Source organism: Sitophilus oryzae, unplaced genomic scaffold (assembly GCF_002938485.1).
Source record: "Sitophilus oryzae breed Bouriz unplaced genomic scaffold, Soryzae_2.0 scaffold_1297_pilon_pilon, whole genome shotgun sequence".
In the NCBI taxonomy this organism is placed as follows: Eukaryota; Metazoa; Arthropoda; class Insecta; order Coleoptera; family Curculionidae; genus Sitophilus; species Sitophilus oryzae.
In genome coordinates, this window is record NW_022145945.1 from 4352078 (window position 1) to 4370753 (window position 18676).

At 31.8% G+C, this 18676-nt stretch overlaps 1 protein-coding gene across 1 annotated transcript in view; it reads right to left on the reverse strand.

Moving 5' to 3' along the window:
* Nucleotides 1-18676, reverse strand: part of LOC115874611 (transient receptor potential-gamma protein) — a 312812-nt gene that overhangs the window by 94616 nt on the left and 199520 nt on the right. The window contains exons 8-9 of the mRNA XM_030889819.1: nt 6050-6284; nt 2381-2512 (exon numbers count right to left, since the gene is read on the reverse strand). Of these exons, the coding sequence (XP_030745679.1) occupies nt 2381-2512; nt 6050-6284 (367 nt within the window). The remainder of the gene's footprint in view (nt 1-2380; nt 2513-6049; nt 6285-18676) is intronic.

Genomic DNA, 18676 nt, shown 5'->3' on the forward strand with positions numbered 1-18676 from the left:
CACCAAGAGCTACGAGATGGGGACGAAATACGGCGGCAGGCGTTTTGTTTTGATATGATGGAAAAAGCAAACACGGATAGGGAATTTTAAAAAAAAAATATGTTTCACTGACGAATGCACGTTTACCATAAATAATGAACACAATGTTCAAAATTATCAATATTGGAACAAAGAAAACCAACACAGGTTTGTCGAAACAAGGACGCAATATCCACAGAGAGTAAATGCTTGGGCAGGGATATTCGGACACAATATTATCGGGCCATTATTTCTTACGCGAAATTTAAATGCAGAATATTATTTGGAACTACTCGAAAATCATATTTTACCTGCTTTACACGATGCCGCTAGGGAAAATCAGGAAGTTTGGTACCAAATGGATGGCTGCCCGACACATAGTACCCTGGTTGTTCGGGAATATTTAGACAATAGTTTTAACGGAAACGTTATTGGCCTAAATCATACAGTAAATTGGCCAGCAAGGTCTCCTGATATTTCGCCAAATGATTTCTTTCTCTAGAGCCATTTAAAAAACAGGATATATAAGTATAAAAAATATCCAAATCTAGACGAGTTAAAAAATGTTATTTCTGCCGAATGCAATAGAATTTCAGTTTACCAACTAGCGAATGTAAGAAGAAAATGTTATGATCGCCTGGGTTATTGTCTAGCAGTCGATGGAGGAATATTTGAACATCTTAAATCCTAAAGTGCTAACAATTTAATAATACCTAAATTAATAAGTTATTGAATATTATAATAATACTATAATTAACCTTGTAATTGATTACTTTATTTTACTTTAATTAATTTGTATTTATAAATACATCTTTAAGATTTCCGATGTACGAATGAGTTTTCAATAATAATAAAGCACTAAATAGGTAAACTTCTGAAATGACAGTTATCTCTTACCTTGACTGGTGCTCATAGTAAATACAGGGCCATAAGAAAGGAGAAATTTTAGGAGAGTTTATTTTATATATGGCTTATAAAACGTTTGTAAGGTAGGTAGATAAGTTTACAAAAATTAAAACTAAGTATATTTACCCTGATAGTTCTCATGTGTTCTTTTTTGGCTGCTCGTGAGCCGAAGAATTTTCTCCTGGCCCGGTACCTTATATCTTTAAGAAAATTCATTATAGCCGAATAGCCCCAATTACGACCCCACTAGCAAAATCGGTGCGTAAAACTATGCTCGCTACCGTAGTTGAACTCATCTAAAAAGTTTTTTGGCTGGATAGTAAATAATAATACAAGTTAGACCTTCTGAAGATATCAAAATATTTACTTTTTTTTATTTTTAGAATTTTTACAAATTATATTTCCGAACACTTTTAGAATAATTATAGTATAATAAATTTTTTGTATACTCGCTATTTAAATCCGTGTATTTGTATATATCAATTGTTTACGATATTATCCGATGGTGGCAGCACCGGCGGAGAATGCACCAAGCCTATAAATAGATATTTTTTGTAAATAGAATATAAGTGTGGCAGATGAATCCTATATACTCAAAAATAAGTCAAGATGACCAGCTGAAACTGAATAAGCTGTGGTCTCGTTTACTCAAACTTTCAGACACCAAAGAAAAAAAAAACGGAAAAATATCTGATTTAAATTAAAAAATAATACTCCTGAAGTTATATTTTTTGTAGCAGTTTTCATATTTTATTTAAAATCAAAATAGACTTTATGTACAACTTAACAAGTATAGCTAGAGACGTGAGAAATATAAAATAACACGCGACCGGTGCTATCCCCAAGTCTCTTCCTATATTTGTACAGCTGTACGGTGTTTTATTTTACATTATAATAAATAACAATAGCTATAAATAACACACAAACTCAAATAGTCGGGACTTGTTCTAAAAGGAAAAACATATTTTCTGCCCTTGGAGCAAATGAAGCGAATCATTCCGACGTTGAATGTAAAATCCATCATAAATTCTATATACGCCTTTCTTTTGAGAAAAACATAAATAGAACTCGTTGGAGTTGTGAAAAACACTTTGCTTTTCCCTTTTGACGAATGTGAATTGGAAACTGAATTATACCGCAAATGCAGTGGCGTAGCAGGGCGTCAATAATACAAGGGGATGCAATAAGCAACTGCAATTAACATTTTACTAACACGGTAAAGTTTTTTTGGTATTAAAGTCTTTAATTTTGAAGTTGGAAAAATAAAATATAAAAATTTGTAACAGGTTAAAAAAATCACGAATATACGATTTTTTTCAAGATGTAGAATGATCGAAATTGGTCTTTTGTAACAGATCCTATTTCCTGACCAACATAGATGCCTTGAGATTTAAATTGTAAAAAACTTTTTTTTAATTAAAACTACGTGGTTATTATTTTATGAGACATAACTTACCACTTACGTATGCTAGAATCACCCATTCTACTAACGAGGGCGTCGCACCCCTTTTCATTGTTTCGGTAGCTTTCAGATTTTCATCGACTTCGGTGAGGAACAATTGGCGCTGAGATGCCAAAATCAACATGACTAAAACATAAAATGAGAGAGTTTTTAGTTGATACAAATAAAAGTATGTCTTTCTTTCTAGACGAACTAGAAAAAACTTAAAATAAATATTTTTTGTTAGATTAAATAACAAAAAATAGAAAATAACAATTAAACTATTTAAATTTCCAGTTTTAAATAATTAACATCCAATTTTTTTTGTTAAAACTTTATTCAGAACCTCGCAATTAGTGGAATAAATTAGTGGTATCAATTACGCTTTAAACTTTTTAGTTTACGATCATTCACAATGTTTAAAAAATACAATTAAAATTAACAGAATAGCCTAGCAACAGCTTGCGTTAGTCAGTTGTATCCATAGAGAAATCCTAATATTTAGCTTATAAAACAATCAACATTTGATTTATAACCACCATTTCTCTTGACGGAAGATCATCCAAAAAGGCCAAAATGAGATTTCTCGCAAATTTTTATAAGTATAATTATGCCCACTTGGGTATTAGTGGAAAACATGGGTATTAGTGGAAAACAAAAGTGGAAAAGTCAAAAGTTTGATAACTTTTTCTATTAATTGAAAATGTCTACCACCAGTGGCGGCTCGTCAGGGTAGGCAAGGTAGGCGGCGCCTACCCTAAGATTTTGGCAGAATTTAAGCGATTGATTACATTACATTGTTTACTATTAATGTTGCCAATACATAAAAATACCAAAAGTTTTAATAATCAATATTATTTTAATATTTGTGGTCTTGTATAAATATTATTATATTCACTACCGCTGGCGTACGCTGATGCTGACCGCTGACTGTGCCGCTGTGTTAGATAACAAAATAATTTTGACCGTTGGAGTGCCTTTGTTCGGCGATTTCTACATCGCCTACTATCAGAGTCGATGCACGACGAACGGCAGTCTTCTGTCTCTGTCTAACTCGTCGTGCGGTAGCGACGCGACGTAAGTCGGAGTTGTATCATACTAAAGGCGGGTTCTCACTTGTCAGTTTCGCTGACGCAGTCTGACTGATTCATTATCAATGAAAAATAAAAAACAACGATTGTATTCACACGTTTCATGTTTTGCTACATTCAGTATTCAGTTGGTCCAAACATTTTAATGTGGTGATTTCGTATAGACATGAAAATGGTTAAAACAAAATTGAAACCAGGTGTTCGCGAAGTTTGTTTACAATTAGCAAATGAATTACAGAATATATTCTGGTGAATCAGAAAAAAAAAAAACGTCGTTGGTGGTCAGGTCCTGGATATTGCGAAGAAATAAACGGGGTGCTAGTGAAACTATATTAAAAGAATTAATTAACTTAACTTGTAAACTGCACAAATCACGAAAATGTAGTTCTCACGCTTCAGTTTCTATTCATTATTCGATAATGATCAGTCAAAATGAAAAAAAGTAGAACTGGTTTTCACTTTAACTGAAAGTACGAATGTACTGATCATTTAACATGAAAATGTGTTCTGACGTTCATTGTTTGTTCAGTATCACTGAATCAGTCAGACTGCGTCAGCGAAACTGACAAGTGAGAACCCGCCTTAAGGCAGGGCTTAGGCGAAATCTCCGGTCGCCTTCGCATGAAGTCGTGGAGGCTCGGTAGGCTTAGATGTTAAGGGGATATTCCGGATATTTTATAAGGAGATATATCACTATCGATTCATTATACGTAGCATTTAAAACTTTTATATGAAAATTCAAAAAACGTTTAAAGCAAATTGGAAACATTTTTCGGGCTTGTTCGAAATTATTAAAAATGATATAAGCGGTTGTCTTTCAGAACACGCCACATAAATAAAAGAAGCCGAAATAAAATACAACAAATATTACAGAAAAGTCTCTGTGAAAATTTCAATTCGATATGTTAATAAAAGCTGCTAAGACCAAATATCTTTGCGAATTTTATTTTATGAAATATTAGATAACATTGTTGAACATTTAGAAATAAGGTTTGCAGCTAGGTTAGGTTAGGTATGTCTCGTATGTCTCAATTCTTTTTATTTATCTCTTGCGGATCCGAAATTTAAAGAATCTTATAAAAAAATTCCAACGCATTTAACATCTGATTTAACAGGATTTAACAAACTTGTTATATTGATACATTTCCAACTTCCAACGCATTTAATAGTGATTTAAACAAAAAATGTTATTGACCAACATAAATTAATGAATAAATTGCAGGTATTAATAATAGACATGATAATTTAGAGCATAAAATAATATAAGGAGAATAATCCTAGAAATATATTTCCAGAGGCTTTCAAATTATTTGTTTTGTTTATTAGTACACCATTTACAAGTACTTGGGTTGAGAGACATTTTTCATGTTTGAAATGCCTTAAAATTTATAGTAGAGATTCCATGAAAAATAAACGTTTATCGTCACTTGCCTTACTTTCCATCTAAAAAGATCTTTTCGCAGCTTTTACCGATATAATAATAAATAACTTTCCTTTATTAAGAGACCGACTGATCAATTTAATATATAAAACATAATTATTCTTTCTCTCAATACTACCAATTTTTAAGTTTGCGTAAATAAATAAAAATAAAATAAAATTCTATGATGTACTCCATAGTAACTCCCATAGTAATAGATAAAATAGATTAATAAAAACTATATTTGTACATTATGTCATTACGTTGAATGCTGTTATTTTTGCTTTAGTTTTGTCTTAAATATTTTTGAGCTATGTTTTTAACCCAGAGATAACATATATTTACAAACTGGGCTAGAGTATTATTTAAATTAGGGGGGTCGCCTACCCAGTCACACGGGTCACGAGCCGCCACTGTCTACCACTGATTTTGACGTTCTGAATGCTTACATTGAAATTAAAGAAACAAACTTCTACGCTATTTGATATCACTAATTTATTCCACTAATTGTGAGTACATTTTTGGTAACATTTTATTTTGACACACTGTACAAGTTTGCGCTATGCAGTAGAAATTATTCTAAAAATTTATTAAAAAACAGGTAAACCAAATTTTTGAATCGAATTCAGATCCGTTTTTGTATTGGAAAATTTTCAATCAAGCTGTCCCGACACGTGAAGTTATTGAATTGAGAGACATTAATCATTTTCACCAAAAGGTAAATAAAAAATACGAATGAAATTGCAGAAGCAGAGATTTTAACACAAAAAAAAATTCTTTGTGGTTTTTAACTTTTTTTAATTTTTCTCATTCAATTACTGAACAGGCCAAATTAATTTTAAATATTATTTTCTTTTTGAGATGAGAGTAGGTGTATTTTTTGTGTGAAATTTCTTTCCGCGCGCTGGGAGTAAAAATTCAAAGCCGTGATACGACACGCGATACCACAGGCGGGGGAACAAGTGACAAGGACAGCCTATGACTTAGAAAAAATCGTCCGATTTAAATATAATTTGGTATGTCGATAAATTTGACCAAGGCCAACTTGACCGTGTACGACACGTGTCACTGTGACAGGTAGTTTTGACGTAAGAAACGTCGAAAATCGATGTCGTTCGATCGCGACCAAATTTGGTGGGTAGGCTTGGGATTGACTAACTTATTATAACTTACATAGGAAAGTGAAATAACTAGCCGAATGACAGATGAATTTAATGAAGGGTTTTCGCATCGTCTGCCCTATGACCGAGTGGGGCGCTACGATATAAGCTATGGAGAAAAATGGAAAAAGTATCCCTATCCTGACGATTTCTAAGGCTTGTAGCACCATATTTTTTCGACGGAATCCCGGTAGACCTTCGTACCATATCGAGGCCAACAGCTGCTGAACGTTGGAATGTGCCACAAACTGAAAAGTAAACAAAAAATTATTATATTTTAGACAAAAATATTATACAAACTTTAATACAGTCACCGGCACGAAAAACGGGCACCCTAAAATTTTCATGTACAGGGTGGGTCAAATTCGACGCTTTTAAATGGAAACATCCTTTTCTATAGGAGATAGACAAAAACTAATATCGGTGTCTGGAGCTCAATTTTTGTCAAAAACAAGATGGTGAAAACCGCACATCAATATTTTTAATTTATTGAAAATAATTTAAAATTACCTTTCCAAAAATATAACACACTTGATATTTTGCTCGATTCCTCTTCGAGATATAGAGTATATAAAAATTCGCCCGCTTTAAATAAGTGGGCTTTGAACGGCACCGGCTCTAATGCCAAAAAATATTAGCTGTGTTAATTAAAACGAAAATAATATTTGCTATGAGAGATGCAGAATTTTATAACAATTTAAAATATATTTAACCAACATCAACACATTTAAACTATATCTAATAACTAAAAATAAATAGCAAACCAAGATATGAGGTTTTGCTACAGGTGTTCGACATAACGACCATCTTCTGTTATGGACAGACGGGGCAATTTTTGAACATTTCTCGCGGAATTCATTAACTCAGTGGGGGTGAAAGATACCCTCTCATAACTGCTAAGTATTTCTAATTCTTATCTAGAATATACGGAAGAATAAGGAACCTTTATTCTTCCGCAAATATATCCATAGGATTAGATCCATGGGCACTAAGTCAGACGGCCTCGATGGCTGGGATCTTGGTTAGCTATTCAATTATTCTTGATATTGGCTGCAAAAATTTGCTGATAACTTCAGCGTTCAGAGACGGTGCGTCGTCTTGCTGGAAAAATATGTTTTCGAGTTCCAATAAGGGCATATCAATAAGGGGTCCAAAGCCTACTAGTTAAAAGTGGCGAACTTTTAAAAATTCTGTATTTCGAAGGGGATTATAACAAAATATCAAGTGTGCTATATTTTTGGAAAGGTAATTTTAAATTCTTTTCAGTTAATTAAAAATATAGAGGGTGTCCCAAATAAAAAATCAATTTTTCTGTTGATACCTCTTAAATTATTAATTTTAAAAAAATTATACTTAAACCATTAAATTGTACGTAAAAAGGTGCTTTGGAAATGTTTTTATAGAAATACAAAATCTTCCATAGGAAAAAAGTTACAGCGATTTGTTAAAAATGCAGATTTTTGAAAAACACCCCATAACTTCGAAACGATAACAGATATTGATGTGCGGTTTTCACCATCATGTTTTTGATGAAAATTGAGCTCCAGACACCGATATTAGTTTTCGTCTATCTCCTATAGAAAAGGGTGTTTCCATTTAAAAGCGTCGAATTTGATGCTCATCATTGGGATTTCGGAAACCGTAAGAGATACAGGATCGGTTAAATGGAGGCAAAGTTGCGCAATTTGATGCTCAATAAAATGCCGTATTGCATTTTTATTATTTTTTTTAGCACAAAATATTCTAGTGATGGAATTTTCTGTAAGAAACGTCGGCAAATATCAAAGTGACTATATATAGTGTTTTAAGAGAGATGAAAGGATTTAATTAAATTTAAAAAAAATCAGGTCCGTATTTAAAAAAAATAAATTGATGATGGTCGCCAGAAGCCGAAACGTCAGAGTCAATATTTAATCACACAGAGTTATAGAGCAGAAAAAGTGGCAATGAAAATGTGTTTTTCATTTTAAGTTATCTTGATAAATAAAGCCAGGAAACAATAGAAAACAAAATTGAAAATTCCGTTTTTTTTTCGAATATATTCGAAAGTATTCGGAATTTTTCAAAATGCAATACTGCATTTTATTGAGCATCAAATTGCGCAACTTTGCGTCCATTTAACCGATCCTGTATCTCTTACGGTTTCCGAAATCCCAATGATGAGCGTCAAATTCGAGCCACTACATATTTTAAAGTTTTATATATTGTATTCTAGTGGACTGATTTTGATAATTTTTAAGCAATTTGTAGTATAGTGCCATCTGTCAATTATACGAGAGAAAACAAACTTCCATAAATGTTGATATTTTGGTGCAAGTTTGAAACACCCTGGGGAGTAAGTTAACAAAACAAGGATTTTAAGTGTATCTTTTCTCGGTAGTTTGTTTTTTCATTCATCTCAACAGCTTTAATTTTTTTGAGATTCGCTTTTGAAGAAGACGCTAACATTTTTTCATTAAAACCACTGCTTTTGGTCCTAGTCAACAGACCTCTAAAATAATGTATTTGAAAAATCATATTATTATTGTCTGTTGGGCAGTTACTTTGATCAACCATGATCAAATAAAGCAGCAATAGCCGAACTTAAAACCAGTAAAGTAGAGTAAAGGTCAATAAACAAAAATAATATGACTTTTCAATGAGAGTGTCATTACAAAAACAATAAATATTATTTTATAAATGTGTTGATGAGGAACCAAAATCAATGCTAAAATTGCTGAAAATCGTTACCGTCTTACTCAAAAGCGAATATCTCCAATAAAAGTAAAGCTATTGAGATGAATAAAAAAAAACTATCGAGAAAAGACGTACCTATATGATAAAATGATTTAAATTCCCTGCTTTGTTAACATATTCCACAGGATATTTCAAACTTTCACCAAAATATCAACATTTTGTTTTCCCTCGTATAAAGGGGCGTCCAGACCAGATGAGCGAGCAGGGGCGAGCAAGAATTCGGGTATGTTCTATGGGAACGCTTAACTGGTGTGGACGGCTCTGCGAGCGAGCGAATAATTGTTTGCTCGCGCTCGACGCTGTTCCACGCCGTGTCGGTACATCAAAGAAAATTCGCGCTATTGCACATTGGGTTTGGACGGAATTTTGTTTACCACGTTTGCGATCGAATATCAAAAATGGAATGGCCGAATGAAGTTGTTTTAGAACTAATAGAGGAGTACAAAAATCGCCAAGGCCCGTAAGGTTATAGCTAGCCTTTCTCTAGGCAAAATTGCTTTTCGATAATTGGTATCACTTTTCAATATTTTTATGTCAATTAAATCTAATAAGGTATTAAAATCTGTAAGTGACACCCGACAAAAGTTCTTAAATTTTCCAGAATCTTCTGTTTCAACATCGTTTAGTTAATTGTTACCACCATGAGAAACTCGATTTATAAAAAGAGCTTTGTTCCACCATCTCTGCAGTCGTTTTCTCTTTTGACATTTCAACAATTTATAAAATACAATGAAAGACGCACAAGCAATAATTTTTTCCGACATTATGAACATGAAGTGCCACACATCGGTCAACGCCGAACATACAAATAATCGCTAGGTCTGGACGGAAGCTGATCATGTGCAGAAATTACGAGCGAATTTGAATAAATGTTTGCTCGCGCTCGTTACTGCTCGCTCATCTGGTCTGGACGCCCCTTAATAGACAGATGAAAATTTTCATTTTTAATTTAGAAAGACGTACTAAAAAGTCAAATAATTTAGCTACAAATTGCTTAAAAAATCATTAAAATCGGTCCACTAGAACAAAATATATTAAATTTTAAAATATATCAAAATTTTAAGGTGCTCGTTTTTCGTGCCAGTGAGTGTAAATATATCATATTTCGGACAGACTGTAGTTCAGTCAACTCACATGATTTTTTTAGATAAAACATAAAATAAACTAAATTAGTTCAGAACACTTTCAAAGAAATGTGAATCATAAATAATTTAATTATGAACGGCTTAAAGAAAAACTCTTCTATTTTGTTTGTTATCTCCTTCTTTGACGAGCTATCATTCTGTACATAAAATACTAACGGCAACTGAAAGCACTTCGCTTTTTCAGGCATTTAATATTCATTCAAAAGCGCGGACGTAGATTGATTGTTCCCTTTGATAGCGTTTTCTTATCAAGTTTTGGGTCGGTCGGTATCTAGGGTAAGACTAGTCTAGTTAAAGACTAAAGGAAGGCATAACTGCATTAAAGTTATACGGAGATCCAAAAAAAACTACTGAAGAAAACATGAAGTTATTAATTATGGCATACTTAAATTATTATAGTTTATCAACCTATAATGACAGTTTTTTTTTGTTAAAACCTGTCATCGGCAAAACTTAAAAAAAGGTTTTTAATTAATTATAAAGTTCTACACTTTATATTGGGTGTGTCTCAAAAGTGGGTCCAAACCAAACCAAACCAAACCTCTATAACTTTTTTATTTTCTCAGATAAAAAATCGAGATTTGGTATATTAGCATATGACATAAATTAGGATTGATTGACGTATTCAATTGTTTTCGGTCACTTCCTGTTTCACCGGAAATGACTACAACTTTTGATTTTTAAATTGCACCCTCGGTATTTTTTACTTTATTCGATAGTTAATCTCACCCTGATTAAAATGACATATCACAAGTCAACTTTTGACATTAGAATTATAGAACCATTTAAATACAAACTGTCAAAATAAAAATGCATATTTATATAATTTCAATTAAGTCGGGCTCTATTTTAATTTACACTAACTTATTTATATTTAATCAAAATACTAATTTTGACTGCATTGACCAATTATGTTTTAGAAGGTTGTTACTATATTTATAAAAAAAAATAAGTTCAAATTTTAAACAGAAATTTTGATATTGATTTTTTCCTGGGTTATAGCAGGTTCACATTGAGTGAACGCACGTTTTTTTTATTTGTAAAAGTTGTAAAAAAATAGTTACTTAAATAATAAAATGTTGCGTTGTTTATAAGCTTTATTAATTGAAATTTTTAATTGACTAAAAATACATAGTTTAAATCACATCGTCGTGTTCCTATTTTTCTATTTTTGTGATTTTAAATTCGAACATAATAAAATATAAGGGAAATAAATAGTTAGTTCGATATTGCAATGACCTTGAACTTAGAAATCCTCTGAAATTATATATTGAAAACGTGTATAAATCATAATATAAACCGGTACAAACTATATTTAGAGAGTTTGGTCAATTGATTAGCATGTTTACGGACATTGGCTAGGATAATTGGGGAGTTGTATTACATTCAAAGTAGCTAATTAACAATTAGTACAACATAAATCTCTGTCTATAGATTGTCCAGCGACAAAATTATTTTAAACAAATTTCTATTTTTATTATGTAAATTGGTTATACAATATTCTATAACTACATAATTTTTTTTTGGTTTTGTTTCTCTTTTGATTGGTTTCTCTTGGTTACTACACTCACGGGTATGAAAAAGGGGCATCTTAAAATTTTCCTGTATTTTGTGTTCTAGTCAAACGATTTTAATGATTTTGTAGTAGTTAGTAGTTAAATTATTTAACTTTTTAGTGTCTCTTTCTAGATTAAAAATGAAAGTTGCCATTTATTTGTCAATTATACGAGGGAAAACAAAATATTGATATCTACTAGAGTAAACGTCAATAAACAATAATAATATAATCTTCCAATGACAGTGAATTTAAAAAAAAAACAATAAATACTATTTTATAAGTGTAGTGATGAGGATCCAAAAGCAATGCTAAAATTGTTACTGTCTTAATATTATTATCTCCAATAAAAATAAAACTATTGCGATGAATCAAAAAACTAACTCTATCAATCGATTTCAAAGTTGTAATTTGTTCTACATACAGGCTGTGTCAGAAATTAATGTAAGTATTTTAACTGGCAGTATAGTGCGACCCCAGAAACAAGTCCATGAGGTTTTAGATTTATCTTGACATTTTCCGGAAAATGTTACAAAAATTTTGAGTGCCAGTGTTCATTTTTCAGAAATTCGTTTACGGTGCATTTAGGAAATACAATGTTGCCACTTTCTGCATTCTGCACCGTCTTTATGTATGAATTGTATAACTTAAAAGTTAGTTAATTAACTTTAATCTTAATATTTTTGAGCCAGTACCTTTTGACCTTATATGTCTACATTAGTAAAATCTGTTATTATTTGGTTTTTAATACAACGCTATGGGCACCGAATATAGCATCATTCACAACCTCCCAATTAGTGGAATAAATTAATGGTTTCAATTACACTTTATACTTTTTAGTTTACGATCATTTACAATGTCTAAAAAACACAATTCAAATTAATAAAATATCCTAGCAACAGCTTGCGGTAGTCTGTTGTATCCCATGGTACAAAGAAAACAAGGTATGATGGATAGCGGCGCAAATTTCGTTAAGTTTGCGCATACCACCTGTGACGTCATACGCCATACAATAAAATATCCATATTGTTTAATTGTCACTAAAAAAAAAGACCTAAAATAGGGAAGAATTAGGGCATAACCCCAAAAGTTATGGCAAATCATCGAGTTTGACATTTGAAAAATTATTTTCACATTTTGACACAATCAAATTTCACAGATGACACAGTCTGTTCGACAATTTGGAATTGGCGCGCAGAGCTTGCCGACCAATGGTGCCGTTTATCACCTGTGACGTAGTGACCAACCTGCGCAATATCATACCTTGTATTCTTTGTATCATGGTTGTATCCATAGAGAAAGCATAATTTTTAGTTTATAAAACAATAAACTTTTGATTTTTAACCCAAATTATTCTTGACGGGTGATAATCAAAGGCCAAAATGACATTCCTCACAAATTTTGAAGTATAATTAGTGGAAAAGTCAAAGGTTTGTTAACTTTTTCTAATAATTGAAAATTACTACCAATAATTATGACGTTCGGAATGCTTACATTAAAATTAGGTGAACAAACTTCTACAGCTAATTGAAACTTCTAATTTATTCCACTGATTTCGAGGTTCTGAATGAAGCTTATGAACCTTGGTTTGTCCACATTTAATTATCCCTCTACTTAACTTTAAAAACGCACGAGCCGAAATACAAAAGCAGTTCACAAAAATGTTTATGATTTACCAGAACGCTCGTTATTTGACATAATTTGACACAAAAAAAAACACAAAACAAAATATGACACAAAATTAAAATTAAATTATAACCTATAATTTGGCAAAGGTTTGAGAAGTCTCGAAAATCTTAAGTCGAGTTCATACGCATCTGCGTTAGTATGTCGTTACGTTGTTCCGTCACTCCAATCATGTTGAGATATAATCTATCATTTTTAAAACAAGCCAAAAAGAATGGTTAAAAACAAAAAGAAACGCCGCATGACGGATTTATATTTAAACCCATCCATAGTTAACTTAAAAAATATTAGAAACTTTTTTTAGTGAAATAAATGGATTGGTATAAACATCTGCCTGTCATCGTCTGTCGAAATCTTACCTGAGTCGTAAAACAGAATATAGCTAAGTTTTCCTGTTTTTGGGTATACTCTGGAAGGTTTATCGAGTAGTAAGTTAGTGGGGGGTGGGTTTGTGGGTGGATAAAAAGTTCGTCGACCGAAAAGTAAGGCAAGGGGTTAGTGAACCAGCAGCGGCACCTTTGCGTTTGACGATCCGATATGCCGACGTGTACCTATTGGTGCCGAGCCTAGCGAACGCTGCATTTCAGAATGCAATTTACGCAAACAGGGGCGGCGCGGCGCACACCGATACTTGAAAATTAAAATTAAATTTTACAATTGGGGCTTAACTTTCGTTTAGCTGAAATCAGTTATGTAAGAAATATTTTGTTCATTTCATATTATGTTTTATTATGTTATTTTTCGGCGGAAATGCATCCTTTTTGTGTTTTTCAACTTAGAATAGCTGAAATCAAGGTTACTTTCGTACTAACAAGAGAAAAAAGTCAGGATGCATATATTTTTTTAGAAAAATATTTCACTGATAACCCGGTATACACGTCCCTGGTGAATTTGTCGACACTTTTTTAATATTAAAATATGTAGCACTTATGGTAACTTTTACCCTTAAAATTTCATTCGAATCACTAAAAAAAATGGAAGAAAATTACAATAAATCGAAAAAAAAAAAACTTTCACCCTCTGTGGCTACGAAATAAAGCAGTATCGGACACTATGTATGAAAAATAAATCTTATTTTTAATACCCTGTATATTATTTAAGAGGATTTGTTATAAACAATTTATATGTTGCTAAGAATTTAGTTTTGTTGTAAGAGTTTACTTCTTCTAAAAAACGGTACGTGCATGTTACGTCCATTCCATATTAATTTAATGCCGATTCCGAAGTTGTAATTTTATAGCAGGAGTACGCTCGCTGTATATTACTGTCACTAATCTCTGTATTTCATTCAGTACATAAATTCTACACCGCAACCAAATGTCGCTATATTAATTGAGCCTATAAATTAATAATTCTAGTAAATTGGCGATTTACAATTCCTACTTGAGAAGTGACGTACAATTTATAATTTATAAAGAATATATTTCAGGAAAGTAAAATGAACTGTTTATTGTCCATTAAGTTTCCTTCCCAGAATATTTATATCATCTTCCATTTTTTTTAAATCTGGCAAACAATTTCAGTGTAAGAGAGATGGGAAAATAAGGATAGAATAATGTTTGATGATGAAAAAACAAAAACAATTATTTATCTCTTGTGTTTAAATATTTTTGCTCCTACTTTTTTATTCAATGACTACTATACTACTATACATGGTGCGTCTCAAAAGTGGCTCACCCCCTATAACTTTTTTATATTTTCAGATAAAAAAAAACGTGATTTGGTATGTCCGTATGTGACATAAATTAGGATTGATTGACGTATTCAATTGTTTTTGGTTACTTCCTGGTTTACCGGAAATGACAATAACTTTTGATTTCTAAATGGTATATTCTACTTTATTCGATAGATTTATTTATTTTTTATTTTAAATTTCAATCTAGAGTGCCATGTTAAAAGGCTGTGTTAAAACACTAATTTTTAATCAAGCAGCCTTGGAAAAATAGATTTGATCGTCTAATGTTTTTCGTGTGTTGTCCTGACCGGTTAAAAGATTCCCAAATCGTATTTTTAATAATATCTCAATTTTTTCAAATGAAAAACGGATGGCTCATTAGCATATTTGGAAAAAGCTTTTTTTACGAATAATTTGGTACCACACACTTGGTATTTGGAGTCAAATTGTCGATATGAACCGCATGTTACAATTTCAAATAAACCGTATGCGAAAATGTCAAAAGTTGACATGATATGTCATTCTATTTAAAGTGTCATTTTCTATCGTATAAACTAGAAATATACCGAGGGTGCCATTTAAAGACCAAAAGTTGTAGCCATTTCCGGTGAAACAGGAAGAAACCAAAAACAATTGAATACGTGAATCTTTTTATTATATCAAATCTCGTTTTTTAGCCGACCATACCAACAGGTATGGTAGGCTATTAAGATTGGCAAAAAAAAGTTTTTTTAATTTCAAAATGAGTTATTTGGGTCATAAATGACCTAAATACAAAATATTTTCATGCTGTCTGTCCGTCTGTCCGTCTGTCTGTAACACGATAACTCAAAAACCGCTAAACCTACTTTAACCAAATTTGGCACAAAAATACTGTGGCATCCGAGAATCTGGCCATTGGTGGGGGTGGGGGGTTGGTAAGGGGGTATGGGAGGGGTTTAAAAATTTAAAAAAATCGTAAATCCAAGATTACAGTAGCTAGTGAAACGCGGTTTTCAAATTAAGATTAGGAATAATATTTGCAACAAAATTTGTAATAACATCAAAATCACTCAAAGTCGCAGTTTTCGAGATATTCTCTGTTTCCGTAGTCCGTTTTTGAGAAAATCCGTGTGGAGAACTCTAAACTTCCATCGGACGCGACCCCAGGTGGCGGATAGGGGAAATAACCGCGGACCAAAATTGGAAAAATTCCTTTACTTTGAAACTAAAAGAACTGCCTACCAACTTTTTATTAACATATTTTAGTATGAGCGGCTATACGTGCCTCCCGGCGCCAATGGGCTCTTTCACAAAAATTAAAATACCCAATTTAAGGACAAAATCTGAAATAGAAGACTATTTTCAGTATATTTATCCAAAAAAATAGTTCCATGACATTGAATAATTTTTTTATAGTTCCTCAAAATTGCTTTAATTTGAAATAATTTTAAAGCGCCAATTTATGACGTATGAAAAATACGCCCAATCACATTGCAGAACCGTGCTCGTGCGCCAGCCAACAACTGGCAACATTTCGATTTGATTTGACCAGCACCACCTCAACTCAAGGCTAATCAACATGATATGGGCAAGGCAAATATGGCGGCGAAGGCAGCGCATTATTAAATTGTTTACCTTTAACCTGAAATAATTAATTATCTCTAGTTTGTTGTGCTTCTGCAACACGTTTCTTCAGTTCTTAGTGTTCAGTGCATGGTGTGATCAGAAAATTGTGATAAAATAATAGTGTAATAAAAATCCAAACCAGACATTCCACATAGGGAACTTCAAACTTTTGTGCTTGTCGTACTCCTCTATTATTAATTATTTTAAGGTTATAACTAGAAGTATTTATCAAGATATTACACCTAAATAAGTAAAAAGCCTTCACCGCCCGTCTGCATAGTACTCTATAATGGTTACTTACAATAATCAAAAGATAGGTATTAACATTTTATTGTAGCATACCTTTTACATGCTCTGTTTCAAATTGTCACGAGAATTATAGAGGGGGTCCCAAGGTTTCTGCTTTATATTCCCCAAAAATGACGAGCTTCGTAAAAAAATGGTTGACAGCTATTAATAGAGATAATTTCATTCCTACAAGTAGTTCTCGCGGGTAAGAAGTGCATTAAATATGCCTCAAAAAGGCCAAAGGCCAAAGCCTCTGTTCCAAAGCCTCTGTTACCCTAGTGAGGATGTAGTTATGGCTACTGCTTACACTTACCTCTACCTCACTATAAGTAAAATATTGGAAGAATAATCAAGCTTTTTACATCAAAAAGTTCACAGAAAGATATTGACAACATTCACATTTGAAAATATAAATGGCTTGCCTGGATCTTTTTTTAAGTCACAATTGCCCCTCACATATGTCAGAATTTATTACTAAATAAATTAAACTAAATAAACTTTATTTCTAAATTACAATATAAAATTGTGATAGAATAGTCAAAACAAATACAATAATAAACCTTTTACCTATGCATCTATGTGAAAACGAAAAAATACTGATACAAACAATATCTTTCTTTTTTCTTCGTTTGATTTTAACAATTTATTATACATTTCCATAAAAAATTCATTTATGTTGTAATATACTTTTTCTAATAAAAAATTTTTCAACTTATTTCTAAAAACATTTATATTCTTACTTATTTTAAATTCAGTTGGTAAGCAATTAAACATTCTTAATCCTAAACACTGCGGTGAATTTAACATTACATTAGTACGACATGGTATTTGATAAAATTTATGATTAGTTCTTGTATTGAAATTATGGACTTCAGAAATTAGTTTATATTTATGCTGGTGTTTATAAACAAATATACACAGCTCTTGAATAAGGATACTCGTCAAAGTTAGTAACTTATATTCTCTAAATAAATCTCGACAAGTTTGCCTTGGAGAAACACGAGCAATACACCTAAGTTTTTTTTTGGACAGTGAAAACCTCCTTAATCCTAGTGGATGTTCCCCACAGTATTATGCCATAGCGTAATCTTGATTCGACGTATGCGTAATATATATTGGTTAATTGTTGTTTAGATATAATATCTCTGAGATTTCTAAAAAGGTATAATGTAGAATTTAATTTTGGTAATAAGCTTTCACAATGAAGATTCCATGTAAGACATTCGTCTAGAATTAAACCAAGAAATTTTACACTACTACAATCCAGCTGTAAGACAGCGTTATTAAGTGATATTAAAATTTTTTCACAGTTTTTTTGACGATTATGAAATCTCAGGTATGTTGTTTTTTCAGTGTTAAAAAATAATGAGTTATCACTAAACCACGAATGCAAATTTTGCAATTACTGAATCCATCTTGTTCAGAATATCCAATATTTTATTGAAGAACTATGCAAAAAAAAGGAATGACGTTATAAAAAGGCATTTAGTTTTTTTTCTATGTAAAATCTTGAAAGACATATTATATTTTTTAGTTATCCTCACCTATTATGGTTTAAATTTATTCCCATTTGTGTAATGCTGCTAAACATAGGAAAAATATTCCATATTTTTTGACCCAAGCCAGTGTAATTTATAATTCCAAGAGCATTTACTAAGGCTTTTACTAAGAAGTAACTTCCTATACTGTCCATAATAGTATATATTTATCAAACGTGCAGTAAATTCTAAACTATGATAGGTAAGGGTTTGCAATTGAATATTTAGTTTATATTGCTATTTTCTGTCATATATTTCTGGTTATTTCTTTTTCCGATCATTTTGAACACCCTATATATGCTACCTCAAGTTTGAATATTTACACACTAGTATACTACCTACCTATTTTCTGAGAAAACAGACCTTTTTATAAAAAGTAACAAACTGATGTTTTCATAAAAGTAATAAT